The sequence below is a fragment of the Mus caroli genome, chromosome 5 (assembly GCF_900094665.2).
Source record: "Mus caroli chromosome 5, CAROLI_EIJ_v1.1, whole genome shotgun sequence".
NCBI lineage: Eukaryota > Metazoa > Chordata > Mammalia > Rodentia > Muridae > Mus > Mus caroli.
The window spans coordinates 142,748,461-142,771,423 of record NC_034574.1 but is presented as its reverse complement, the minus strand read 5'-3'; the positions used below and the strand labels follow the sequence as shown (position 1 = coordinate 142,771,423).

The following is a 22,963-nucleotide window of genomic DNA, read 5'->3' as shown; positions in this document are numbered from 1 at the left end:
TCAGCTACAGTGTACTTATTTATAATAATAAATAAATCTTTGGGCCGGAGCGAACAGAGACTGAGTGAGTGGGCTGACCGGAGGCGACTGGAGAGAGCACCATCTGTACAGCTACAGTGTTCTCATATACATAAAATAAATAAATCTTAAAAAAATAAAGTGCACTAGTGGATTTATTGTAAACAATGAGATGCTCATAATTTCAAAACTACACTTCACTATTACAGTAGTAATATGTCAAACTAGAAACAAACCTACGGCTAGGCCTAAAATAACAAAGCTCTTGGGGTTTAAGAAATGGTGGTTATTCCTTCTCCTAATATTTAAACAGATGTCAAAACTTACTTAGCTTATCAAAATTTATTCGGTTGAAAATGAACTCGAATCAATGTCCAGATTCGAGTGAGATTATTCTGACTGACAGGAGTGAGCTGTTTGATTACACCCCGCCCATTTCTTATTAAACGGCAATTAAGTCCTGAAAGTTCTGTAAACTGTTGGTATCACCTCATTCTTTGTCCTGGGTTTAAAATCTGACTTAATTTACCAATTCCAAGATGTTACTGTTCATAAAATGTGCCAGTAAAGTACACACTCTTCCAACTGTGAGGATATGACATATCTGTCTTTCAGCCGATCCACAGTAAAATATAGGTTCTCACAGCTCAACAGGCAGGCCTTATTAGGCTATGGCCTTTCCATTGCTAATAAGACATCCGAATACGGACGTCTTGTATTTAGCTTTCTGGGCCTCACACATGTGACATCTACTTACCTAAAATCTCATGAGTCTACACTAGAAATCTGTGTCTTCCCTTCACGTGAGTGCACATGAAAAATTTAGGAACTACATATGAGCAAGAATTCCACAATACATGAGACAGAGCCTGTCAGACCTCACTCTTTTTATATATCCTAAGGCTTGTAGAGCAGTCCCTGGTAAATGAGTCAAAGGAATGGGCCAAGATGAACTCCACCTGCAGTCTGAGCTGCAGCGATGCTCACAGTCCAGCTGATGCAAACAGATGCCTCCCAAGCTGTTCTGAAATCTCATAAAGAGGGGGAAGGATTCGACCAGACCCCACAGGTTCTATGCAAGCCCCTGTGCAGAGGCTGACAGATACACCTCAGCTCTCTATGGCCTAATGGAAAGGGACATGCCGGACAATCCCGACGTTCATTACAAGGTTTGGTTCAGCCCACTTCAGCCAAGCCGGTGAACGCTCAGAACGCTCTCCTATTCCTGGGCCTCACAGGTGCTGAACAGGCTGTGGTCCTGGGCTTTGCCCCTCACCTGTTCTACTCCCCATAACTAGGGAAGTTCTAAAAGACAAACTAACTCCCGAGGCTTCACACATCCAACCTCATGACAGCCTCCTCTGCTGGCATACCTCAACAGGCAGAGTTTGTTTTAAATACAAACAGTAACATAATGTGTATCCTCCACCCCTTGTTGCTTTTAATTCACAGAGAGCCGCTTTTCTCTCGGAAGGATGCAAGTATCTCAGGAAAAGCACTGAGAATATTCCCACAGCCACCCACAGACGCAGAACTACCCACCAGGGGCAGCCACACCTTACACTAAGAGCTGGATCACAGACTTGATTTTCATCAAAACTTCTCTAATAACTCAAATCTTAGACAATATACATTTAACAATTACAAATTTGTACATCCGTAATAATCAGTTTCAGGAAAAAAGAAGGTCTATAAACATTTGTAAGTTAACAGTCTTCATGTGTCATTTCCAATCTTTCTGATAATAAGAAATAAAAAGCCTAAATCACATCAGCTGCAAGCCAAATGATTGGAAGCCACAGTCTCACGAGTGCATAAAGAAACGCATCTTCAGAAAGCCCAACTGTGTCACAAAGGGATACAACTGTTCTCTGGAGATAATTCAAGGAGCTTTAAAGCATTTTCTACCAAGAAATAAAGACTTTAATTGAGAAATAGAATCTTCAGCCATGAGGCTGTGCTTCTAGTCCCAGAATTCTGGAGGTCAAGATGGATGGATCTTGAGACTAAGGCCAGTCTAAGCTACATACACAATTTCAGGCCAGCCTAAGCTACAAAACAAAACCCTGTTTTGCCAGCCAGAACTACACAGAGATCCCATACCCTGTCTCAAACAAAACTAAACCACCAGAAACAAAACAAACCAAACCAGCACCAGCACCAGCACCAGCACTCACTGTCAGTGCCTAACACCATGGAACTCACTCATTATCTCAGTCCTTAGAGTTTGAGGACAAGGGACTCTAAGTTCCAAGACTAGTCTAGACTATATAATGAGACTATTTTGCAACACAACACGAACAATCAGGAAGCTGCTAAAACTGAAGTTAAATATAATAATCTTTTCAAATGCCAGCCCGGACCATGTATGACCTCCTGAGACTGTGGCAAACACTCTAGGCTCATTTCAATAACTCAAAGCTGACTCTAGACCGTCAAGTGTCCACATCATCACCCTCAGAGTAGAATTCCTCAACAATCCCTTAAAGAGAAGTGGTGGAGTTAGACGCAATAGGCATGACTTACCACTAGATTTTCCCTGTGGGCATGCATCACACATGTGGGTAATCAGACAAGGCCCCCGGGGAACTCGTAACATTGTGAGATCTTAGAATGATATATGGTTAAATTACTCACAGCCTCATGATGAATTTATTTGTTTAGCGTCTCATGATAGATCTACCATTCATCTATCTATCTAACTATGCTGGCTGCTCTAGAACTCACTATGTAGACCAAACCAGTCTTAATTCACAAGTTCTGCCCACCTCTGCTTCCTACATACTAGATAGAGGCATGTTCCACTACATCCAACTGATAAATTCTCTTACATTATCCCTAAAATCTATACTAAATTTGTTTCTAAGTTCTACTAAATACCAACAAGTCAAGTAAAACTGTAAGAGTCTTATACAAATACCTTGCCATTTAAATTTTAAGTATAATTTTACATAAATTCAATTTACCTTTGATGAAAATAGGAAATGTCCAAATTATAAAATTGGCTTATTAAAATAACAAGTCCATTGAATTTAAATTTAAAAGACAGTTGTATCTAATGGAAACACATGCTGATCAGAACATGAACCTTTTATGTAAGCAAAAGCAACAACTTTTGTAACTAAAAAGTTTATGTTACAATGCTGTCAATTAGCAGATCAAACAACATAATAAAATCTAGCGGATCGTCAACCCCCCCACCTTGAAAGAAAGCAGACAGAGTCATCTGCTGTTTATAAACACCAGGATGCTCAGGCTTCTGCACAGGTGTGTGCAGGCCAACAGCCAGCCTTGCAGCTGCCTTTGCCTGTCTCAGTATTAAGGAAGAGAAGCCCTGACACAAAAGATCTCAAACCCTGGGCCCAGGCAGCCAAGCAGACTAGATTTGTGGGTAAGGCAGCACCTCACTCACACTGAGAGCCAGGAAGCAGGGACAAAGCAAGCTAACAGCTAACAGGGAGGAGGACAGTAAACCTGACAGCAGCAGAGTACAAAGACAGACGGGAGAGACGCTTTACCCAGCACAGCAGAACGGAGGAACGGCAGGCATACTGTGTGGACAGCTCTCATCTGTCCACAGCCTCCAAGATTCAGTATTTACATGCAACAGATGCTATGGAGCGTGGGGGTGAGGCCAGGGCCAGGCGATGAGATCGTGTCTGGAGAATATGCCTAGGTAGCAGGCCCAGAGAAGAGCTATAGAAAGGAAACTGAAGGGAAGGATGGAGGTCAGCAGCAAAGTTACTAGTTCAAAGAGGCCAGTGTGGGGCGGACCCACAGACCTAAAAAGCATTTGCATGTTGGGAGTATTAAGCTTTTAAACCGTTCAGCAAACAAACAAAGCAAATGGGAAGCAAAACCTTCTATTACTACGCGCACTATCTGACCAGAGGGAAACAACAAGGACAGATCTACTCTGTTCTGTTTACATTCACAGTGCAAGGACATGCAAGCACCTGAGCAGACAGGGCCAGGTACACACTCAGCAGCACTAGTCCTACAGCAGACAGACAGAGACAGCTGACCCAGCGCTTGCCAAGGAGTCAGCGGAATGGCAACTCTGAGACTACCCTAGGCCAGCAGCAGGAAGTTTAGAATGAAGCCAGCAGCAGGGAGCTTGTAAGACGATGAAGTTATCAGCAAGCTGATTGATATCCAGAAGAAAATAGACATTAAGACACACAGGTGGGCGCACGCCTTTAATCCCAGCACTTGGGAGGCAGAGGCAGGCGGATTTCTGAGTTCGAGGCCAGCCTGGGCTACAGAGTGAGTTCCAGGACAGCCAGGACTACACAGAGAAACCCTGTCTCGAAAAAACAAAAAACAAAAAAAACAAAACAAAACAAAAAAAGACACACAGGTGGGGCTGGAGAGATGGCTGAGCAGTAAGGAGCACTTCGTATTCTTACTGAGGACCTGGGTTCGGTTCCCAGCATCCACACAGCAGCTCACACCTGTCTATAACTCCAGTTCCAGGCTTCCAACACCCTCACACAGACATACATGCAGGTAAAACACAAATGCACATAAAATGAGAGTACAACCAATGGGAGAGGGGACAGGATGAGAGAAACACTACAAGAGACAAACCAAGCACCCTCCTGAAGCCCTACTGTGTCCAGCTTGCCCACCCTCAGTTTTTAGAGTGGTAAGCAACTGGTGGCCCTAAGTAAGTGTCCACTCCAACTTCTGAAGGGTAAGTGGTGCTCACTACTTCCCTTTCCACGACACGAGGAACTGTACATGCATCTTCACTGTCTCCTAAAAATGTTTAAGTAAATGGAAACTCACCTTTCCAACACCATTTTTCTTATTTGTGATTTACTGTTGCAGCTGTTACATGGACCAAAATGGGCAGCATTGAGTGGATGCCACTCAGGAACAACATTGGTAAAGGTGACCAGACTCTTCACACACCTAAAAAACAGGCACAGTTTGAATCCCTCAGCTAACTTCGCTGGAGTTAGTTAACACGTGCAACTGCATGCTCATGCTTGTCTCCCAGCCTCGCCCGTATCAGCACAGCCATGCCCTCCCCCTGCCACGGCAGAGACACTGGAGCCTCCACACCAACTGACAAGCACAGAAGGGTGACCAACAGAGCTTCCCTCCACTAATGCTCCAGAGAATCACTGCTGAGGCCCTGCTGAGCACACTGGTTATTTCAGGGCCACCCCTGGTCTCCACTTAGCACATTGTAGAATCAGTCCCCAGCTTCCATACCCAGTGTACTGGCAGCTACCTAGTGAGGAGCCATCAGAGGCTCTGGGTGAACATTGCTACTCTCAGGCTGTCTGACTCAGGCTGAGTTGTGATGCGAAGTGGCTTAGCATCACTGATAACAAAGAGAGTACTGTCTTCAAACAGATACAAACTTAAACTTTTCATCTGCTGGGGTGGGGGTGGGGACAATCACTTGGAAAATGGCAACAGTTAAAAACCATCTTCAACCTTCAGCCAAGTATACTAAATCTTAGTTGCATCAACTCTAGTAAAAACATTTTCATTAAAGCAAGTATCACATTACACCCCCCCCCACACACACACACACATACAAACAACTCTCAGGTGTCAAGTGCCATGGCCTTCATACAACAACGAGTGGCAGATAAACTGGGTCTGAATCAGGACCATCAGCCTCCAAAGGCCAGGCTTTTTTATGCTCTCCAAAAAAATAACTACAGAACCTAATACAAGTCCTTATACTGGCACAAAACCCAGAGACACTAAAATGAAAGGACTAGTTGTCTAGCTTCTGTCAGAGGAGAAAGAAGCCAGTAGTTATAACCCCAATGTACACTGATTAAAGGCCATCCTGTCTTAGCTTTGACTCTGAAATTGCTTTTTTTTTTTTTAGAATGAAAGATTAAAGAACGTTTAAAGAAGTTTCAGGTTTTAAAGAAATAAAGACAAGATGCAAACCAAAGTGGCTGCCGGTTTCCCTAGGGGTGCTTTCTGAGCTCTGTGCGAACACTGCTAGAGCCCACTTACCTTCTTATGCACAGATGCAGAGCTGCCGAAAGATCACAGAGTGCTGAGTCACTGTGGCCTCGCCCGTGAGTTCATAACTACTTTCCTAAGCAGCCAGTCATCTGAATTGCCACAACAGAAATCACTCTCAGTGGCTAGGTGACTCCTGGCACACACAACCCACTCAATGAAAAGCTGTCAAACCACTAGCCTGTGAATTCTAGAAAAGCTGTAATTAAGCTGATTCTAACCATCAGCCCTGTTTATATTATTAAAAACACACGTAGTGATTAGGGAGTTTAGCACAGGGAATCACAGAGGCAAGAAACGACACTAGAGGTCTCCTGATCTACTGACTCGTTACTATGAGCAGAAAACCTGACCCCTTGTACAAATCAAGGGAAATCTGGGAGCAGAATCCTCCCTGGCGTATACAAGTCTTTCAAGTCCTAGTGTGAATCCGCACCGTCATCGTTTCCTAAGCAGTTAGAGCAGCTCTGCTGCCTCATCCTCTACAGCGCTCTCCCAGGCTCGGCTCTGCCTGCTGTCCAGATCCCACGGACTCGCTATGCACAGCTCGCTCCTCATCATTTACCTGCTGACTGTTGAAGCTTGCTGGTGGGTGAGCTGCACTGGGAAGCCTGATTCACTGAGCAATGACCGGCGAGGCAGACAAGTACCCAGCCTCTCTGACCGCTCTCCTGAACACTATAAATGCCACCATACACTAAGAGCAAATCCATGATGGAGGCCTAAAGCAAACAAAAGCCTTGTCTCTAACAGAGGGCAAAACACTGCCAAGGACTTCAGAGAAGACGCCCAGCTAAGAACCTTCCAGAGAGTGAAGGGTGCTAATCTCATCTGTTCCTAACTTCCCAGTAAATAAATTAAGACAACTCCTTTTAGCTATTCTTCAAGCCATAGATTTTTTTTTAAAGCTAATTTAGACCAACAAGTTGACTCTAGCCTCTTGTGTCACAAACTGTACCTTTAATCTCACTAGTGAGATGTTCTCACAGCAGACATTGCAGTGATTCATGCCTCCATTGTCAGGACTCAGAGGACTGAGCAAGAAAGTGGCACTCTGAGGTCAGCCCCAGCTACTGAGCTAGACTAGACCCTCTTAGAAAAGGATCAAATGTGTGTTGGGGTCCAAGAAATGCTGATGCTTCCTGAGGCAGAAAACCTATAGTCTTGGCCAACCTGGGCTACACAGCCAAGTTCTCCCTGAGCTATTGCAACCTTGGCTCCATCCAAGGAGGTGGAGGGTAAACTACGGTGGAAGTGTTGAGACACAGTGTAATGTATGTGCAAAATCTGTTATTTAAAGTACACTGTTGAAAACCATTATAGCACAAAGAATCCATTAGCAATCAACACTGACCTGTTTTGGTACTGGTGTCCACAATGGGAACATTCAAAATTCCAAGAAAAAGAATATGTAAAGAGGCTTTCAACATGGGGTTCAAGCTTTAACAGTACAGGAAGTGCAAACACAGGACTTTCCATGTCACCTGCAAAAGAGAAAAGAAAAAAAAAAGAACGATTAACAGTCAGGACCTGCAAGAACAAAGGAAATCCATATGGTCCAGTCTCCCTCCACACATGTGTGAACACAGACTGGAAGAGTCAGCCAGTCAGGGTGGACCTGGAGGAAGGTTGTGCAAACACGCCAGCATAAACTCAGTTCCCATGCTAGTCTCTGATTTCTGAAATGTTCTGAAAACATAAGGCAAGAATGGCAAGAATGCCACATGTGAGACCCATACTGTCCCCAGGATAAAGTCCTCAGAACTGTAACACTGTTAAACTACAACAAAAACCATGGAAACGAAAAGTTTAGAGAGTCACATCAGAGTTGGTCAGAAGCGTTCAGACACTTCTGTTTGGAGCAGGTTTGCTATACAAGAGTAAAGGATCAGTTCTAACCCCCGCACTCATCTCAACTGTTAGTCCAGCCCTTGCATGATTAAACTGCTGCCACTTTAAAACCAGAGATGGGGGACATTTTGCTGTCCTTAAAACAAAGATGGAACCATGACTGGTACCTTTCAAGAATGCAGTTTAATAGGTGAGCACCTCCTGATAGCACCACCCCATTGGTTCCTTTCCTTCTCATCTTCAAGGGAGCTTACAAGGCCCAGGAGACAGTGGGTCCCACCTCCTCCCGAGACCTTCTTCTCAGGCTGCTGTCCTTCCCTATCCTGGAACTACAGCTGCCTACAACATAGCCAGCAACTGTTGTGATGGCAGGACAGATAGCAGGTTTCATACCCAACACCTGCACCAAGGCTCTTTTAATAGTTCTTTGTGATATATTCCCATATGTATATTTATTATATATGTATATTTAATAGTTCTTTGTGATATATTCCCATATGTATATTTATTATATATGTATATTTAATAGTTCTTTGTGATATATTCCCATATGTATATTTATTATATATATATATTTTAATAGTTCTTTGTGATATATTCCCATATGTATATTTATTTGGGGAGGTGAAGAGACAGGGTCTCACTAAGAAGCCCTGGCTGTCCTGGAACTCACTAGAGACCAGGCTGGCCTTGAAATCACAGAGACCACCTGCCTCTGCTTCCCAAATTCTAGGATTAAAGATGTACACCAACACATCCAGCCACTGCTATTTTTATATACAAATGTAAGTCAGAACGTCTTTCTTACAAAGAAAGATAGGAATCAGCCTCCAGAAATGACATCTAAATGAGTTGTGGACATTTATTACACATCTGTGATTAAGTCACCAGACTTTAAATTCCAACTCTGCTGTAACTAAATAGTAACTAGGAAGGCGAACAATTTATAATTCACAGGAACAGCATACAATCTTCAGAGCACGTATGTGTGTATATATATATATATTCTGTGTGTATATACACATATAATTTTTATTATATATAATACAGAGCATGTATTATGTACATGTGTGTGTATATATGTATATATCTGTGTGTGTTTGTTTATTTATTTATTTATTTTGAGGCAAGGTCTCACTGTATTGTCATAACTGTCCTGTACTCACTCTGTAGACCAGGCTGGCCTTGAGCTTGCACAGATCCACCTGCATCTGCCTCCCAAGTGCTGGTATTAAAGGCATGTGACACTACACCTGGCTTCTAATACATATTTTAAAATGTGGAGAAGTTATTGATGTCAACCTCTGTCCTCCGGTTTACATGCAGCACACGTATAAGTCCAGTTACTTCAAGGGCCCAGGCAAAAGATTCTTGAGTTCAAAGGAAAGCCTGGGCAATCAGTAGGACCTCTCCTCTCTAACAAAACCAAACCAAGGCACCAAATACCAGTTTTTCTTGTCACAACACTATAAGCCTTGGAGAGACCTGGACAGAGACTTTGGTTCTTGCCTCACTCTGCTCCCATAAGCCAGATATCAACTCAGTGGAGAGAGCAAATCCACCCCTGTGCTCCTCTGTAAAGGACAATGAGATCCTGGATGGCAGAATGAAGATATCCTAAAAGAGGCACTCACACCCTCCCTTCCTGCAATCACAACATTGAAACTTTGGTTTCCAGGGAACTGGAATCCCTCAGGAATCTTGTGCTAGGGAATGGAAAGGCTGAAGCTCTGGTGCCAGACAGACAGACAGACAGACAGACGCTGCTGTCCCAGGGATTTCACATCATATGACAACTTGCTAGCCTACCCTGCAGGCAAACTCAAGCCCAAACAAGGATGGATCAGAAGGAGGTGGTCCTGCCCTCTAATAAAATCTAAAACTCATGATAGAACCCTGAGGGTGGACTTGGCCTTAGTGTCACTGGACCACCTTACTTATTCCTCTTCTGGACATGGGCCATACTGAATAAACGTCTCTTCTTGGCTTCTCACTGTTTCCTGTCTAAATGGCTTACTGAGCACCAGTGGCTTGGGCCCTAACAATTCTGCTAACATGCACATAATGTCCTAACATAGCCCTGGCCAAAACTGCACCACAATTTAGCCTTGTGTTGTTCAGTAGATTTGGTTTCAAAGTTCAAAATGTTCACTTGGCTTTGAGAACTCAAACACCAGCACACACACACACTTACACAGAACAGGCGTGGCTAACAGTGACTTAACCAGTGGTAGATGGTGAGAAAACTGCCCAGAGTCCCGCCCCCCACCCCCAAAGATCAGATCGCAGTCATTAAAACAATGCACCTCCTTATGTGGTACAGCCAAGCTTCACAACTACTTACCTAATGTGCATCTAAGCTTCGGTTGAAGTTTAGCAAAAATTTCATCTCTAACTTTATTCAAACAGGTATCTATTTCTGTAAATATTTCTGATGTCAATTTTTTACAATCTTCACCTTAAAGAGAAAAAAAGAACACCATCATTTCTCATCAATACTGAGGTAGGACTAAGAATGAAAGTTTATCAGTGCACTGCAGAGACAAAAAGTAAATCTCATCTCTTCCTCTGCCTCTCCGTGGTACGTCATACGCTCTTTTGACACCTGTCACGGCACAGCACCAATTGTCCTTACTACCTGGATGAAATCTCAGCTTACGAGTAAAAGCAACAACAGATGTAGTGACAGATACACATTAGAATAATGAGTGTTCTGACATTCCGGTTTGACTCTGGAAACAATCCTATGGCTTCATCACACTATGCTTCAAGTGTTTTAACCAAAGAAAATACTTAAACATGAACATTAGCCAAGACTTGTGTTATTTATTCCTGGAAAGTATGGGGGAGAAAGAAGGAAAATATACCATCAGAATAATGAAGCCCACACACAGTTAACAAGATTAGAAAAGCTCTGAGTACTCTGTAGATAGCTAATATAAACTAAAAGTAAAAAATTAGAATTCCAACATCAAATTTTGCTCTTCTCAGATCAATGAGCTGTCACTCTGTCTGCTCAAGGGTCTTAATATTGTAAGGAAGACTGATGAATGAAAAATCAGTTTCAAACTCAAACTGAAACAAACGCATAAATATTCATACCCAAAGGTGGTTAAGGAATCTGAGATAGACGCTTTCATGTAATAAAAAGAGCAGCATTTTTTTTTTAATTCTTAAAAAGAGTTATCCATATGTGTTCTTCACTGCATATATACCTATCACATGTGTGCAGGTAACCGGAGACCAGAGAGGGAGGGTTGTTAGAACCCTGGGAATTACGGGAATGACAGACAGGCGGAGGACAGCCACCATGTGCATGTTGGAAACTGAACCCTGCAGGAGCAGCCAGTCCTCCACGCTGCAGTGCAGCTCTCTAGCCCTAAAAGCTATTTTAATAATTCTTTTGAAAAAAGCCACTCAGCAAAAACCTTAATATGCACATTCAATACCCTCCTAGGATACTAATCTGCAAGGTATTCAAGACCTACGTGACTATGGTCATGATACGAACCCATAATGGCAAACACAACAAGGGAGCAGTGCAGGGTGGCTACACAAATGGCCTCCCGGTTCCCCATTACACTGTTTAGTTCGTTAACAATGAGAAGTCACAACAAAACCAAACAAACCTAAGTTCAAGCAAAATCAGGTAAAAACACAGAGTAGAGACTTTGGAAAAAATTCAAAAAAGGTTGAGAGGTCTTGACAGACATAAGACTTCACGAGCCATAATCTAACTGTGGGTGCAGGGAGGGACCAAGTGACCACACAAAAATGAAAAGGAGCATGGACACACAATGCTGGTCACAAAGTGGCAAAAGTGTCTGAAAACGAAGAGAACATGGACATGAGTGACCTCATGTCACACACAATTATCAATTTCAGTACCAGGCTCAGCAAGCAGGCTGAGGCTTATAGGCTGAGCCCTGAGCTCAGCTCGGAAGGGGAGACGACTCCTTTAAGGTGCTCTCCAGCCTCCACATGCATGCAAGCATGCACACACACAAATGTCATTTTAAAATGTATAAAAAGGATTTCAATGCTAGAAAGTAAACTATGCCTTCTCAAAGAACATAGTGAAGGGCTTTCTAAATGAAGAAAAGGAAAAGTGTTCTTAAAAAGCCACAAATATCACTGGATTCTAAAGGAAAGATAAATTAATTTCTTGTAGATCAAGACATCCTTTAAGTAAGAAAGGGTCAGCACAATGGCTCGGAGGGTAAAGGCACTTGGCAATCAAACCTATGACCTGAGTTTGACCCTAGATCCCACATGGTGGAGAGAACAGAAGCCTGCAAGAGAACACTCAGCTCCAAGTTGACCTTTGACCTACACACACACACACACACAATAACTAACAAATTAAATAAATAAATGTAATAAAACAGTCTTAAAGTAAAAATACCAACTGCAAACAGAGAAGAACCAAGAGTATGTATCAGATATAAGAACATGATAGTCAATAGAACAAACAGGTATTTCACAGAAAGCAAAGGAAATGGAAAAAAAAGCAGAGACAACAGATCTAACAGATCTGTCTCTTCCAATTCTGAGAGATGCCACGCACGTCTGAAGACCTTTATGTACAGCAAGACTTTCAGAGACTACATGGATTGGAAGGTATCTTCTACACTGCTGGAATAGTACTGACACTCCCACTTCCAGGTGAGTAACCACACAAAGGGCCTCCAAACCAGCAGGTTCCAACATCCCATTCCCAACCACCCACAGAAGGAAAATACAAGAGGGAAAGCAGCTGGACTAAACAAGCAAATCTCCATATCAGTATTGCTACATAGTATCATCAGTATTTGCACAACATTTACATTGCATTAGGAATAAGTATTCTAGAGTTGACTTAAAATCCAAGTGATGGGCTTAGCATATGCAAAGCCCTGGGACTGATCTCAGTTTCACAGAGTAGAAAAAAAGTTGCATGTGACTTTAACATGTACAACAGGCCTAGGAAGATCATTAAATCAAACTTCATTAAATCAATATGAAGTATATGAGACAATGTACACTGGTATTATACAAGCATTATGCTGCTCCTTTCAGAGGACCCTGCTGTCTGTAGGGCGTCCTAGAGCTAAGCTTACATAGACACCAAGAGAAGACTGTACTGATGTGTTTCTACTACTAATTCATTCATTCATTCGCATGTGCTTGGGGGTGGGGTGGATGTGGACTCCACGATTTCAGAGACATTCTTCTGCTTCTACTGTATGGGTTCTGGGGAACTGATACCAGATCATCAAGCTTGGTGGCAAGCACTTTTACCACTAAACCATCTTATTGGCCTGAGAATATTTTAATTCTTTTCTGGGTGGAAGTTAAGATTCCTGGGTATCCAATTTTGGAGGAATTTTTTCTTTTCTTTTCTTTTTTCTTTTTCTTTCTTTCTTTTTTTTTCCCCCAGACAGGGTTTCTCTGTGTAGCCCAGACTGTCCTGGAACTCACTCTATAGACCAGGCTGGCCTCGAACTCAGAAATCCACCTGCTTCTGCCTCTGCCTCCCAAGTGCTGGGATTAAAGGTGTGTGCCACCACTGCCCTGCAATTTGGAGGAGTTAAAATAGGATGCAATGGTACATGCCAGAGGCTAAGGCAAGAGGAATGCAATTTCTAGGCTGGCTTGAGCAACACAGAAATATACTGTCTCAAAATCAAAGCAAAACAAACAGACCATTTGTATAAATATATGTGTATGTACACATATAAACACAAAGATACAAAAATCCAAGGCTGCCCAAGTCATTTGCATATACCTAGTCACCAAGGGCAGGGTGTTGGGAATTACTACTTCTGTTGAGGTTTGGTCTGCTCTATTTATTGTCTACTGCTAAATCCTAGCCCCGGTTGCCTCAGGGACAAGAGAATCCTCACATACACCAAGTGATGCTATGTGACCTCACTCCTTAAGTTAAAACTACTGGTTCAACAACCAACAGTTGATGCCATCAGCCTATAGCTGGGCAGAAGAGAGATAGGTGGGGCTTTCAGTTCACAGGCTTGTGTCTAGGGAGGACCAGGAGGGAGAGAAGAAAGAAGGGGGAGAAAGAAGACACCATGTAGGTGAGTCATGAAAACATGGCCATAAGGGCTGGTCAACTGGGAGTTAGGAGCAGCCCAGATGGAACATGGTGAATTATAACCCAGGGTTATTGAAGGGAAAATAAATTCTAATAGCATAGAGGGTCAATGCCTGCCTAGCTCTAATGCTTTAAAGGCTTATTATAAATAAAAAATTGTGTGTCTTCTATCTGGGAACTGAACTCAGGTGGGTAGAAACCTGACTGGAATTAAGTATTTATTACCACGACTTTCTTCTCGTTGTTTCACTTTTACAGACTTCAGATCTTGGACGGATTACAGACTATCTATAGGTGATGACTATGATCACCCTGACAAGCTAAAAAATACCACTGCCCCTGTGTTCTTTACTGGCAGCTTTGGGGACAGTCATGAGCTGTAACTGGCACTATCTCTAGGTTCCCTGCCTAGGTCTCCATACAGAACAATGACTACCCATGGCTTTTTTTCCATATTCTGAGAGACAGCAAATAGGAAGAGTACGTAGCACAGACCTGTGACGCCATGCAGGTGATGGGTGTGCAGCAGCTCATCTGCTTGGTGGTACATTTCAAACAGCCTCCCAAATACACACTCCTCCCTGGAGCACGCCTCCAGCACAGTCTTCCTCAACACCTCCAAGTGCACCAGGGCTGACAGGATACAGTCTAACCAGCACAGGGCCTGGGTGTTTTTCCACTGGACACACAGAGTCTGACAAAGTGGTAAACATCTGCTCTTAGCTGGCATTTCCAGCTCGGATGTGACACTAACTGTAGCAGGATCTTCTGTAGCGGCCACAACCACATCATCAGCCTCCAGAGTCTCACTCTGCTCCACAGAAGCAGCTGTGCTGACGGGATCCTGGTGACCACTGGGATCTGGGAAGCTTGCTGAGAAGTCATCACAGACTTCTCCATTATATTTACCATTCACAATTGGTTCACTATCAGTGACAATGTGACTTCTAGTCTTTTTAGAATGTACTGGAAGAGGTGAATTCCTACAGTTGGTTTCCAATCTTTTTCGTTTTTGAGGCTTACTTGGAGTGGGACAATCTTCTGAATCAGGAGAAATTAAATTAGTAAGTGACTCAGAGCCCAAAGGATAAATGCACTAGAAAGAAAAAATAAAATTGTTACAAAACAATAAACAAAACAAAAAAACCAACAACCTTGATAATTCAAATCAGTTCAAGTTTAATTTAGATTCCTGTGTCATGAAAAATTTTAGCATTCATTTGACATGAGTATCTCTATAAACCTAAACTGAAAGTAGAGGGAACTAACTCAAGTGTGCCCATCTCCAAAGTATAGTTTCCCTAGTTAAGTTAGATCATCAAATCATGTAAGTCCAACAGGCCTTTAATGCCAACACTCTACAAGTTGAGTCGTATGGGTCTCTTTGAGCATAAAGCCTTGTCTAGACAACAAGTTCCAGGACAGCCATAGCTACACAGAAAAAGGCCCGTCTCAAAAAAAAAGTGGGGAAGGGGCTTTAAGTTAAGAGTAGACTAGATTGCCAGGCGTGGTGGCGCACGCCTTTAATTCCAGCACTTGGGAGGTAGAGGCAGGCAGATTTCTGAGTTCAAGGCCAGCCTGGTCTACAGAGTGAGTTCCAAGACAGCCAGGGCTACACAGAGAAACCCTGTCTTGAAAAACAAAATAAACAAAAACAAAAGCAATTAACAAACAAGCAAACAGAAACTTTCAACTATATGAAGAAAGACTACAAGTGCTATTTGAGAGAGAGATACAACTTATAGCATTAAAAACTGATAAAAGTATTTTTAAATAAAAAATTTACCAGGTCCTTTCTATGTATCCTATATGTTCTAAGATCTATTTTTATTACCCTTACTTATATGTATGTATCTTTGAGTGAATGTGGTGTACATAGATACTCAGATTCTAGAAGAGGGTGTCAGATCCCTAGGAGGTCAAAGAACTGTGAACTACTTAATGTGGGTGCTAGGATTGAACTCAAGTCCTCTGCAAGAACAGTACTTGCTCCTAACCTCTGAGTCATTGCTCTAGTCCTACATCTAAACAAAGTTCAAGGACTTGCATATTAAAGGTCTCATTTAAAACATGCCTTCAACACCAGTATGGTAGACTTGTGTTCTCCAGATAACTAAAGAGCCATATCTCCCAGTAATTTGTCAAAATAGAGTCAAATCAGCCTCATGAAGAACTAAGATTTCCAACTAACTGACTGACTGCACCGAGCTCCTGATCAGCAATGAGCACTAATGGTTAGTGCTCAGCTGTCCAGCAAACACTTCTATACACAGCAGAAGGCTTGCCAGGTCAACCCGAAGAACCACAATACTAAATCAATCCATTCCACCTAGGAAGCTAGCAGGTTCTCTGGTGATTTACCTCACAGCTACGGGCAGGCGTGCACTGAATTCCCTTCCCATTCACACACTGAACTCTGCCTGAGCACGTCAATTCTTCAGCACACAGAGGAGCTCTGTACTGCTGGCTGTACAGTGAGGTCAGTAATAACCTGCCCTAACCCTCACGCCCTGAGAGTTCCTGACTCCGGCTGAGCCTAGGAACGATAACACAGAACAATCAGAGGTGAGCCAGGAGTACTGGACTGTGCCTACAATCTAGCATTCGGAGACTGAAGTGGGATTGTAACTTTAGATCAGTTTGACCTATATATGGCCTGTCTTGAAAATTAAAAACAACCTATCTCAAAATATAAGCAAGCAAACTACTGCATATAGAGTTGAGTTCCAGAGTACTCCTTATCATTTAAAAAGGGATACAGAGCTGGGCAGTGGTGGCACACTCCTTTAATCCCAGCACTTGGGAGGCAGAGGCAGGTGCATTTCTGAGTTTGTGGCCAGCATGGTCTACAAAGTGAGTTCCAGGACAGCCAGGGCTACAAAGAGAAACCCTGATGCCGAGAACACTGAAAGTGTTAAATCCATGTCTAACAGCCAAAGACTCCCTCCTGAGGGCTGGATTTAAAGACCCTGGCTAAAAAAATCCAGCTAAATATGAATGTATTGTTCAAAGGTGGGTAGATGCTTTGTCTAGAAAGCTTCCATACCCACACTTTTAGGTTAACGGATGCTCCAAATACATCTGTTACTCTCAATGTGTTGTCCAAATATCCAGATGTGATTCTCAACCTGTGGGCCACGACCCCTTTCGGGTTGTCAAACAACACTTTCACAGGGGTCCCCTAAGATCATCAGAAAACAAATTTTATTATGATTCATAACCACAGCAAAAATTAGTTATGAAATAGCAATGAAAATAAATTTTATGGTTGGGGGTCACCACAACACTAGAAACTGTATTTAAGAGTTGCAGCATTAGGAAGGCTGAGAACCACAGTCCTGGATCAACCCAATCCTTCTCTTGGGCATTAGAGCCTACCCTCTGTTCCAGGGGGAGCCTTAGCCACTTTCCCCTCCCTAACTGGTAGGATCAGCATATTTACACACCCAGGTATTTTCCCCAACTTAAAACAAACAAACAAAAATACAAAACCCAACTTCTTCCTTCTTGTGCCACAGTTCTCAAATCCAATCGCATCAATCCTAGCCCTTTCCCCTAGCTGGGGAGAGGGTCCTCACTTTCCCAGAGCTCTCCTCGTTGACCTTCTGGATACTACCGTCTCCTTCTTGGTTTTATTCCTACCAAACTTGGGAGTCTCCCTGATGTCTCTAACCGCTTAGTATTGATTGGCTCACGGCTCAACGGCGGTCATACTTTAACTCACCACCCACAGGTATAGTTCAGTTAGCCACTTGTTGTACTCAGGACTACCAAATCTTTCTCCAAGCTCAAAGTCTCCACCAGTTAGTTGTATGTAAAGCTCCAACCGATTACTCTGCCTGTCTCGAGTTGATCTTAGTCTGCCCCCAAATTTTGTTTTTCCCAACATCCAGCTGATGAGGAGGAACATGTGGGAACCACCCTCACTCCCACTCCCATGCTGTTTCCCGGACCTTCAGCAAATCCTGTCATTTTACCTTCAAAGAACTGTTGGCCCTCGGTTTCCACAGCTACGTACTTGGGCCTATGATGCTGTGTCTGTACTGAGCAAATACAGACTTCCTTGTCAAATCTCTAAATAATACAGCACAACATTCCATTTACATTGTAGTAGGTGTTATGAATAATCTAGAAATGTTTTGAAGTAATGCCAGAGGATACAGATGGGCCATAATGAAAAAACACTATTTTCTAGCAGGGACTTAAGTGTCTTGTCTGCAAAGGGACTGTATAAATGGGATCCATCCATAGGCTGTCACTTTAATTCTATCTATCCCATCTCTCTAGAATACTGCAGCTGCTTTTCCACTAGGCAGGGGAAAAACCAGCTTATTAGCTTTTTGCATTGCTCTCAGGAACTTGCAACGTTTGTAGGCAGATGTTCGGGGGTTTCTCTCTACACAAGCACTCAGTCCTGTAGACACCAACTACCTGTCATATAATTTAACTGGACACCACATGTGTAAAAGTAACTTTTATTCTCCTGTAGTAATTGTCATCTCTGAGGCTTACTGCCTCTATCAGCTAAGCAAGGCCTAGTCCTGGAAACTTCTAGCCTCCATACAATCTTATCTAGTCCTAGAACATTATCAGCTTCAGAGACTTACTGCTGAATAAGCTCAGCCTTTCAGAAACCTCATGTCTTTCTGAACTCTGGCTGATTCAACTGAGCTGTTCTGGCTTAAACTCCTCTTCAAGCAGACTGATTGAATCTGGCTTCTCTCAATTTTTTACTGAATTGCTCTGCTTGGCCTCAAACTAATTACAGCAACCTTTTGTAATCTTCTGATTCCTTCTCCTTCTCTTGCTTACGCTATCTTCACTGTTAGTAGCTTGTTCTCTCTTCAGTCTGTCTCTGTGAAACTCTCCTGGTAACACTGCCTCCTCCTCCCCACTCTGGGCTGCTCTGCTCGCCCTCTCACTCTACTGCACTGCTCTCCACCAACTGGACTCCCTTCCTGGGCTGTCTGCCTCTCCCTTACGTAGCTTCCCTTTCCTTGTGAGAGTTGGCCATATCCTATTTTGTCAGATCTTTCTCTGATTTGTCACTTTTTCTATGTGCCATTCAATTAGACATCACTTTCAAAACATGGGTGCTTCCTTCTGCAAACTAACTCTACCTTCACTGTTTGGAATTAAAGGTTGAGTACTAAGGGTGCATCTGTATTCCAGCCAGAGGGATTAAAGGTACATGCTGAGAAATGAGCCACACCCTAACTAGACAGAGGTTCAAATACCCTGTTAACACACGTTTCTGAAATGGACACCAAGTAAGCAAATGTCCCTCTAGAAAAGCCACCTAGCAACTCCAGGCACTTGTACCTGATGGACTGGGGACAAACTGTTTCCTATAACCTGAGTGTCAAGATTATCTCAGAGAAGTCAGAAAAATGTGTTCAATGGTATACTCTAGGGACCATAAGAACAACACTGGTAAAGCAATACACAGGGCACGATGTGGGGCAGGAAAGGAGTGGTGTGGCACCTCTGTTCCATCAGGTCACACCAACCTACAAATTCATGGAATACTCCTGTTCCTGCAGTGGCTGGTCTGTAGCCCTCCTCCTTTCCTGTGGGTCAGTGGATGAACTTGAGTGCCAAGCGTCTAAACAGTTGGTCTTTCTTGGGCATCCTGAAGCTTTCTAGGAGCACCACCCTAAGTCACCCTCTGGGAAGTCAGAGGATAAATGACTGGACAGCGCTATCACTGAGGAACCATAGCTGTTAACTGTGTAAGGAAATGAAGACCAGGACAGCCAGAGCCCTGCGCATCACCTAGTCTGTCAATCTGGAGGCACAGTGATCATAACAGACAAGACACTCTGCCCCTCTTTGCCTCCAGACTCCTCACTTCACCCGGCCTTACTTACTATGTGCCAAGTTGCATATGTGAGGAGAAAGAAAACAACAAAAATGGATCTGGGAGTACTGTCTTGGGTTTCTTGGGGAGATGTAAGTGGCTATTTTTTAAATGCCCAATTAGTTTGCATGTCTTTTTTAATACCACAAACTTCTTATTGTAAAACAAAATAAAAACAAAACCACACAGGATTATTTTTAGTGCTAAAATTCTTATGAAGAAGAACTTTTTCATCCAATGTAAACTGAATGCTTGTGAGAGGCCTTATTACTGCTTTTACTTAGCAGACTGTGGGCACTAAAGATATAAATAATTATGAAATATTGTCTATGCATTCAAAGTCTATACTCTGAAAAATATAAAACTAATAAAATTTAAATAATGAAGAAAAAGCAGAAGTACACAAAATAATATATATATGAAAGCAATATACTAAATAATACTAGTGGTACTTTACCTGAAGATCCTCACACAGAAAGACAGATTCTTGGAAGCTAATGCGGTAAGGTTTTAAGGCACTTAGCTTGCCTTTCGCTCTACAAGCAGGGCAATGCCCGTCTGTTGTGACTTTAGCTGAAGCATAATTCTAAAAGAGAAAAAAGCAAATTAAAAGAGACATTCCTATTATAGTAAGTTACAAAAGAGTTAAATGGAAGGGTGACCAGAAAAAAAATGTATAATTTTCCTCTAGAAGATTTCTGCCAAGACTAAACACATTTACTATCTTAAACAGCTATTATCCAAACAACATTAAAATTTGACTTAGCTTCATTCACAAGAAAAAGGAAATATCAACTGCCAAGGAAAATGTATATAGTCCATATTTTCAAAGAATAACAAACCATAAAATCTAGGCATTAGTTTCTACTTTCACATATCAATAACAGAGAGGTAAACAAATTATAATCATCTTTCGCCATTGCTGTAAGATTTCCGTGGAAGACAGAATTTTTTAGGATTTTATTCATAGTATAAAATTTTAAATTTCATTTAAATTTCAAACATAAGAGGAAAATAACCAGTTTTGCACTGAGGCCAAAAATAAGTTCACTAACTTTTCCCAAGCACCCCAGCATGGGGAGTGAAGATATCCCTATATCAGTCCCTGGTCCAACCAGTGGCAAACCAGTTCCAATCTTCAGAGAATCATCCGTCATTCCGAGTCATTGGCTAATTTATGTCACTTGGAACATGTCAAAATCACTAAGGATTTTTCAATGAACCCTGGAAAAAAAAAGTCAACAGGCAATTAAATAAAAATCCTATTTACTCTAAAAAGAGAGTTTGCAATTTTATAAGACAAGAGATATTAAGTATGTTTGTGAGCTACATGCTCTTGGATAAGCATAGCCTAGACTCTAGTCTTCAGAACACCTCCATGTATGTAGATATGTGTAAATGTATGAGGAGAGTGACCGCAGGATACAGCTTCCTAACACACAGAACTCTCCCTACAAGGTCAGAGGGAGCTAGTCAACTAAGTTGAAGAACCCAAGCTTTCCAGTCTCTGCATCAAACAACCGTGTCAGCGTTACAATGAGAAAGTACCTAAATCCTTCAGACCCACTGTTCTACCAAAGAAATAAAGGACCTTGAACTCTGCTTACCTGTGCCTCCCAAGCACTGGGATTAAAGGCTCATAACCAGCAGAATTTTAAAAGCTACCCACAAAATATTATGTTCTTTGTAAATGATCTGTATCAGAACAATAATATAAGTATTTCTGTAAGACAAATAAATTTCACATGCATGCCTTGAGTGTATTTCCACAGAGCATATTTCTGTAAGACAAATAAACTTCACATGCATGCCTTGAGTGTATTTCCACAGAGCAGACCCGTTTCCAAGATCAGAGAGCAAAAAATCATGAGACACAGCTCAATACAAGGAAAAAATATGGACTTAAATTACAACAAAAGCAGATCTAAAAGACATTTAAGCAAAGGTAAATTATCATGTAGCTAAGGAGTTGAAACTTCAAACCATAAGTCTTTCCAAAACCTATGGATCCATAATTCTAGAACAACCACTGTCTGGCTCACAGATCCACGTTTAAAAACTTGTTATGTACTGGGTGATTGTGGCCCATGTCTTTAACCCCAGCCACTAGGGAGCAAAGGCAGACATCTCTGTGAATTTGAGGCCACCTAGTCTACAGAGAAATCTGCCTCAAAAAAACAAAACAAAAAACTAGTTATGCTTTTCTGTCCTGGCTGAAAAGTCTGAAAAGCCTTTCCTATGAAGAAAACAGTAATTCCAAAAATATACACACAGTTTGAAAGACATCTGTGCCCACTCGGGAGGGGAAGCAGATACAAGTTAAGGCCAGCCTCAGCTACACACGCACTCCAAGTCTACTTGGGCTGAGGGAGAGTCAGAGAGAGAGAGACAGAGACAGACAGACACACTAAGAGGTCAGTATTAGTGAATCTCAATTTCCAGAAGCTGGAAAGTAACCACAACTGTTAGCTGGTTCTACTTATAACCTAGAGAATTACAGGGCGCAGGAAAGTCAATGTGCTTAAGTGGTAAAAGCCTAGGCTACACACCTGGATTTGTTCTAGGAAGAAGTCGCGCTGACAAGATGCTAACACCTAAGTTACAGTTACCATCTGGTCTACTTTGCTCTGAGGGAAAGAGATGTGCTCCTTCTGTCATTCTGCATTCATTCTCAGAAGAGAAACCTGCAGGCTCCTGAATAGGGTGTTGAGAAAACTTTTTATCTGCCTGAGGGTCTAGGTAACTGTGTGGAATGGTTCTTTCTCAATATGGAGGTAAAAATGAGAAACCTTCAAGTCTGCTTTCCTGTCAATAAAGAAGTCAAGGCATATTCGAGCATGGTGGTTGGTGCACACCTTTAAGCCTTTAATTCCAGTGCACAGATCTCTTTCAGTAGAACTATCGAAGATTTCTGTGAGTTTCAAGCCAGACTGTTTCACACAGTGAATTCCAAGCCAGGGAGGGTTATATAGCGAGACCCTGTCTATGGAAGGAAGGAAAGGAGAGGGAGGGAGGAGACCCATTAAGATGGTAGTAGAAACACCAAACAATATTAAGAAACTCCCGCCGGGCATGGTGGCGCACGCCTTTAATCCCAGCAGCACTTGGGAGGCAGAGGCAGGCGGATTTCTGAGTTCCAGGAC

At 42.4% G+C, this 22,963-nt stretch overlaps 1 protein-coding gene across 10 annotated transcripts in view; it reads right to left on the bottom strand.

Annotated features, from left to right (window-relative positions):
• Positions 1–22,963, bottom strand: part of Uspl1 (ubiquitin specific peptidase like 1) — a 30,876-nt gene that overhangs the window by 6,504 nt on the left and 1,409 nt on the right. For 6 of the 10 annotated variants that reach the window (XM_029477628.1, XM_029477634.1, XM_029477629.1 and 3 more), the window contains 6 exons: positions 20,876–21,044; positions 20,278–20,406; positions 14,456–15,056; positions 10,214–10,327; positions 7,373–7,502; positions 4,810–4,935 (listed from right to left, as the gene is read on the bottom strand). In XM_029477628.1, the coding sequence (XP_029333488.1) occupies positions 4,810–4,935; positions 7,373–7,502; positions 10,214–10,327; positions 14,456–15,056; positions 20,278–20,406; positions 20,876–20,977 (1,202 nt within the window). In that variant the 5' untranslated portion in view covers positions 20,978–21,044. Of the gene's footprint in view, positions 1–4,809; positions 4,936–7,372; positions 7,503–10,213; positions 10,328–14,455; positions 15,057–20,277; positions 20,407–20,875; positions 21,045–22,675; positions 22,928–22,963 lie in introns of those variants that run through there. The other 4 variants (XM_021163206.1, XM_021163209.1, XM_021163205.2 and 1 more) reach the window with 2 other exon arrangements.